General features: G+C 46.5%; 1 protein-coding gene across 1 annotated transcript in view; it reads left to right on the top strand.

Annotated features, from left to right (window-relative positions):
- The window catches only part of STK39 (serine/threonine kinase 39), a 311,613-nt gene that overhangs the window by 446 nt on the left and 304,765 nt on the right, over window positions 1–6,402 (top strand). The window contains exons 2-3 of the mRNA XM_040474668.1: window positions 14–145; window positions 243–615. Coding sequence (XP_040330602.1) covers window positions 14–145; window positions 243–615 — 505 coding nt within the window. The remainder of the gene's footprint in view (window positions 1–13; window positions 146–242; window positions 616–6,402) is intronic.

Genomic DNA, 6,402 nt, shown 5'->3' with positions numbered 1-6,402 from the left:
CCCGGCGGCACAGGCCGTCGGCTGGCCCATCTGCAGGGACGCGTACGAGCTGCAGGAGGTTATCGGTCAGTGCGGCGGGCGCGGCGGGGCCGGCCCAGGCCGGGCGCCGAGGCTGGGAGGGAGGCGCGGCCGGGGGCCGGAGGGGGTGCAGGATGCTGGGCTTGCCTGCATGCACGCCCGGGAGGCAGAGCTGCCGGCTTCGGGGCCTACCGGCTTCAACAGTAATTTTTTTTTTTTTTTAATTTATTTGTTCGTTCTCTGAGCGCTGGTGCTGCAGGAGGCGGCGCGGCGGATGTGACTCGCACTGCAGACGAGCCGCATGCTGCAAACTTTTATCTCCCGATCGCCGGGGCGGCGGAGCAGGGGACCGGCAAAGCCGCCGCATCACCCTCCTCCCGCGCGATGGGGCCGCAGCCCGTGGCGAGTGGCCACGCAGGCAGGCAGTCGCGGGTGAGGTGGGGTTGCGGGGGCGCCGCCCTGGGCTTCCAGCGCCCCCGCGCTGCGCCCGGGGGGCCGCGTCCTGGGGGACTCTGCGGGCGCAGTCGCGTCTCTGCTCTTCAAGCTCCGCGCCCTTGCCTCCTGTCAGCGGCCTCACGCCGTGGGTAAGGGGGCCAGGTAGGAGTCGCGGAGGCCCAGGTTCTTTCCCGAGGTTGGGGAGGATGCCGGCCTCCCTGGCAGCCGCTGCTCCGCGCCCGCCTTGCAGCCCGGCGCGCCTCGGTACCCGCCTCTCGGTACCCTGGCGCGCCGCCTGCCGCCCAGCCTGGCCGCCCGGGGAAAGCAGGCGCCCTGGCCTTCTGCCCTGCACCGGGCCGGTGCTTTCCTCTGGTTCAGGGCCGAGCTGCAAGAATGAAACCCGAGGCTTTCTGTGATCTGCTTCCTGCCATTCGGTGCCATCTAGTCGGCTCACAAATATCACCTTATCTTACATTTTTAAAAGCCTGGCAAAGTCAACGGCAAGAAGCCGGCATTACTTTTCCTTAGGCCGAGCACGTGAAAGGCCAGGAGATTGGTGTTGACCCCTTCACTTAGAACAGTTCCTATCGGATCGTCCTTTTTGAGAGTCTTGTTAAACCTAGTTGGGGAAGCCTCCAGGCAAAGTACATCCTCTGCTTCTAACCTTACTGGGGCTGGGCTAGGACGTAGTTTTCCCGTATCTTGATGTTTAAGTACTGTGATGAAAAAGGAATTTCGGATATTTATGTTATGATTATTATTTGCTTTTCTTTTAAAAAATTCTCCACACCCCCTTTAAAAAATTAAAACAGAATTTCATTGGATGTTTAAATGAGCCTTTATCACCTGCCACTGTGTGAATGAAACAGCATAGACCGAGATACGCATATATTTCATATATATGAGAAAATGATGGGCCGAACAGTAACCTAGGATATAAAAACTTCAAATAATCTAAAAGAGACATCTCTATATAAAATTCTTTGAAAACCCAGACTTTAAACAACTTTGGGCCAGAGATTCTCAAGGAATGTGTCTTTGTGTCATTGGCTGGATTAAATCACCTTAAGGGCTTTTCAAAGCCTATTCAGTGAAGAGTGCTTTAACCTGGCATATAAGCCCCTTCAGTATTTCAGTGTTACTGCCTGCCCTCAACAGGCTTGCCCCTTCCCTTATTCTTCTTGTACTGATTGTACCCTGAGTATGCTGCTGTCCTGTGACACATGGTTTTACATTCCTTATTGCCTGGGCACAGGCTTCTCTCATCCGAGTGCCCATCTTTGTAGTGAATCTCTCACACAGTTCCTGAGGCTAGAGAGAATTTTCTTTGAGAAGCCTTTTGCTTCTCCTGAGGCAAAGTACATTGACTGATCTCCTCTGCCTCTCCTTTTACATGCTTCATAGCAAGCATGTAACCCCTATTTTTTAATTTGTGCCACAAAATTTAAGGGCTTACTGTGTCCCAAGCGTTGTGCTAGATGTTCAGAAGCATACAAGTTAATGAAAATGGTTCCTGCCCTCAAGGACTTCGGTTCTAGAAGATGTGATGTGTGAGCACTGGGAGAGCACAAAGGAAGGGGGAGGGGAACACAGGAACACCAGAATTTACTTATCAATTTATTTGGTCATTTTGTTAATTATTAGAGTTAAAATGTGGGCTTTGCCTTTTGAAAACATAGTATTTTGAGTTGACTAGTTTTGTGAATTAATGAATAAAATCTTAATTTAAGTGAAGGGATTAGGTGCAGGGCTTCTCTCTGCTCACAGTAGCAGCATTGGTAATTATGGTTGGTCAATTTACCTAAGGAATTTGAGAGCAAAAACACCTGCTTATTACTTCGACCCCTATTTTTGTACATTCAGACTGTAGGCATGCCTTTTCTCCATTTTTTTCTCCAATTTATCTCGTCTGTTTTCCAACTAAAAGGTGGTCAGTGTGGAGGCCATGTTATTGAAAAATCAGAGCACGGGAATAGGGTTTTGCAAGAGCTTAATGTTTATAGGGAATTATAAACCCATTTCCATTTAGTGTTTAATGCTAGTTGAGTGATTACAAGTGAACTTGTGGTTAAGCACTTTTGCTTAAACATTACATGCAGGAGAGTTAGTAGTTCAGACACTGAACTAGTTTCAACATGAATGCGGGTGGAGAGCCTTTGCCTCCCCTGTCCGTGTGGCAGGTGTCATATGATAGGGCTCCAGCAATGTGAGCTGTGACCAGCAGGAGGCTCGGATGTCCCTGAGCAGAAAAGACCAAGGGAGGCACCGTGTTTTAACTTTACAGCGTGGCACAGAGCACTTTTTCTTCATTTCCTTCTGCGCAGAGATTGGGGCCTCAGGATTATGAGAGAATAGGTTTACAAAAGTCCAAACAGAGCAGGTTCATGTGTTTGACTCCTGTTTTAGAAGAATAAACACAGGATTTTGCAGGTCTAAAAATAAAGGTTTCTTGTGGCATTGCTGTTCTTTTGTTGTAAAAGATCAATAGACAATTTGTAATGCTCTTAGGGTTAATCTGGTTCAGAAGTTTATGCATGACCTGGAAATGATGTAAAGTCTGTTGGAGGGATTGAAAATGTTGTGAAGTTATTAGGTTCCTCCTTTTAGCCGTCGATACCCTTGTCATAGTAGATTTCAAATTTTCGTCTCCTAAATAAGGAATGGCTCTTGGGAGGTTTTCTAGCCTCTTTATACCCTTCAGCCTCATTAACCTTTGTTCCTTACCTCTCCCCTTCATCCCACCCTAAGATTGTTTCTTTAGAACTATCAGGGTTAGCCAACGATAAGACAATTGAAAAATTCGTTTCTTTGTTGGTGATGTCAATGGTATTACCTTTGTTGAACAGAATGAACAGTGAATCGTGTAAATGTTGTCTTGGGCATCTGTTGTAGAATTGAACAACCTCAAGGAACTTTTCTGGCAAAGAGCTGTGGTCGCTGCAACACCAGTTTCTGTGTTTGAGTCAGATAATGGCGTCAGGGGCTGTTTTCTTGGCTGATTTTCCACAGAGAAACCCTAAACTGACTTATGCCTCAGAGTAAGTTTGATTTCCTTAGATTTTTTGCAGGATAAGCCTTTCTTTAGTTTTGTATTTGGTTTCTCAGGGTTGCTTCATTTTGCCCTGAGTGGTCATTTAGAATGATCTAAAAGTAATACATTTAATTTTTGGTCTCAGTCAACGAAACACTTTGGTTCCGAGAATCCTAGCTATAGTTTGATGGAGGGCTCCTCTGAATACTTTATTTCTCTCCTGTGACGCTTTGTTTAACCATTCAGATGCATCTCCCCAAACCCAGACAATAGGGCATACAGCCAGGTTTTCAAGCAGCCTTTCCTAAAATGAGACCTGCCAGCAGCAGCCCAGAGACCTTCTGCCTCACTCTGTGCTCTCAGAGTTTGTGCGGGTTCTGTGGTTTAGGGATTAGAACTGGTTTTATGGATACTCTAGAGGGATCTTGAGGACGTTGAGAGCTACATTGGGTCACAGTCGTTTTTCTAGGACCTCAGAGGGCCCAGGCACAGAGTGTGTATTTTGATCTTCCAGACCTTTAAACTGGGCTGCTTTGCTGCTAGTGTTAGTTTGCTAGTTTGGCCATTTTATTTTATTTCATCTTTTAAACTAAAAGAGCCCTCAGATGTATGGCCTAAGACAAGGCTTTGATTTTCATATCATTTCACCTATTTTTGTAAAGAGAAAAATATATATAGAAATACTCTTTTTGTACTTTTGTATTATTGTGGTAAAATATGCAAATACCACATAAGATTTACAATCTTAACCGTTTTCTAAGTGTATAATTCAGTGGCAGTAGTTACGTTCATAAGAGAAATGCTCTCTTATAGAATTCACCTGTGAAACCATCTTCACTTAAAGTTTGTGTTTCTTTTTGAAAGTTAATGTATTACTCATTTAGTTAATGTATTTGCTATATATTGTATTTACTATTTGGATTTTGTCTTTTACCTTGGTTGTTTGTATCTTTCATGAAATTTTTATCTTTTTCAAGTTTATCAGTATACCTTTCTGCATAATTTTCACTTACTCTCCCATTTAAATAACAGCTTCAGGGTGCCTGGGTGGCTTGGTCGGTTGAGCATCCAACTCTTGGTTTTGGCTCGGGTCATGATCTCACAGCTCATGGGATCGAGCCCCGCATAGGGATCTGCACTGACAGTGTCGAGCCTGCTTGGGATTCTCTCCTCCTCTCTCTGCTTCTCCCCGACTCATGCATGTGCTCATACTCTCTCTTGCTTTCTCTCACAAATGAATAAACATTAAAAAGATAAACAGCATTAATGAAGTATACTTCATGTACCATACAATTCATCCCTATATACTGAACGGTTCAAAGTGGATTTTGTTTTTTGTTTTTCTATATCCACAGAGCTTTTCAACAAGGATAACAGCTTTAGAACACAGAAATGCTCTTTTAAATGTGCTGTCCAAAATGCTATGTGAGAAAATTCTCTAGGTAGAAAAGAAACTTTTGGTAGAATGACTACAGTACTTTATGCTTTTGATTTGTGACCAATAATATTATGAATTTTTCCCTGTCTCTGATAGTCTGTTATACACTACATTTTTGATGATGTTTGAGAATAAAGTAAAACATTGCAGGCTCTGGAGTCAGATGGCCTGGTCTATTTCATATCCTGGCAATAGCAATCACTGGCCTTGTGACCTTGAGCAAATTACTTAGATGTGTCTGCACTCAGTTTCCTCACTTGTAACATGGAGATGATAAAAATAGGGTTGTGAGGATTGAGAGAATGTAAAGCACTTAGAAGAGTGCCTGGCACAGGGCATGCTCTCAATTAGTCTTAGTCATAACTACTAAAAGCGACATTTGCTAATCAGATTCAAATTATCAGGAGAGAACACAGCCCTGTCTCTGGTGAGATGTTGGAGTGGCTTGAAGCGTTTTCTCTGCTCGCTTTTCTAGCCAGGGCTGTGAGGGGGTTGTGGGGGGGAACAGGAGGGGGAGTTTGCCGGCTGGTGGCCTTCTGGTGTGTGGCTGGAAGGGGGCTCGCGGGGGGGGGGTCCCCAAAGCTCACGCGTGGGGGGGAGTGGAGTGGCCTCCAGTCGCACCTCCCCTCTTCTGCAGGAGGAAGCTGAGGGACCTGTGGAGCTCCTGGTGGTTTGGAGAGCTCAGGGGTTTGGGTGCCAAATGGCCCTCTGACAAGTGGTGAGAGCATCCTGCGGGAAAGGTGGCTGGGAGGAACAGCCCATTATGACAGGGCTCTGAGAACAACCTGCTAAGACTGCACTTTTCTTCCACCTCTCAGTTGGCCTTGTGGAGGCTGCCATGCTGGCAGGAAATGCTGCTGACTAAAAGAAACATCGCCGTGTCCCAGTGCATGAGACGACAGGAGCGTTTGTGTTCAGATAAAGTCATCACTCTTGCTCCCCATCTCCTTTCTCCCCTCCCTGCTTTCCCCTCAGCTTAAAAATACTCTCAGGTCTTTCTTATCTTTAACAACAAATGAGAACAAAACAAAACACTCACTCGTCCTTCCTCTTCTAGCCACTACCTTATCTCCTTCCTTCCTTTCACAGCTAAGCTGTTTGAAAGGACCTCCCATTCACTTCTCAGCCCACTGTGCTCTTTGCCCTCCTGCTAAGAAACCAAAGTTGGCATCTCCACGATCACGGTGCCAACTCCTGGGGCCACAGCCCGGGGACGCTGCGGTTCCCTTTTCTCTTCTCCGCAGCATTTGGCACCGTCTGTCCTCTCTCCTCCTCCTTTCCTGCTCCAGGAGCCACTTCACCCTATGTATGTCTGCGGCCGCAGCAGCCACCTGAGATGCTGAGGGTCTCCCTGTTCTGGGGGCTGGCGCGTCGGCTGCCCTTTGTATGTCTTTGTTTAGATGCTCCGGACAACGTAGCACTCACAGTTAAACTCGTCTCTCCTCCTTTGCCTCAATCCTGATGAACTTCGTCGACATCC

The sequence above is a fragment of the Herpailurus yagouaroundi genome, unplaced genomic scaffold, assembly GCF_014898765.1.
Source record: "Herpailurus yagouaroundi ecotype Mexico unplaced genomic scaffold, PumYag 140, whole genome shotgun sequence".
Lineage (NCBI taxonomy): Eukaryota > Metazoa > Chordata > Mammalia > Carnivora > Felidae > Herpailurus > Herpailurus yagouaroundi.
This window is presented reverse-complemented; position numbering and strand designations above follow the sequence as displayed.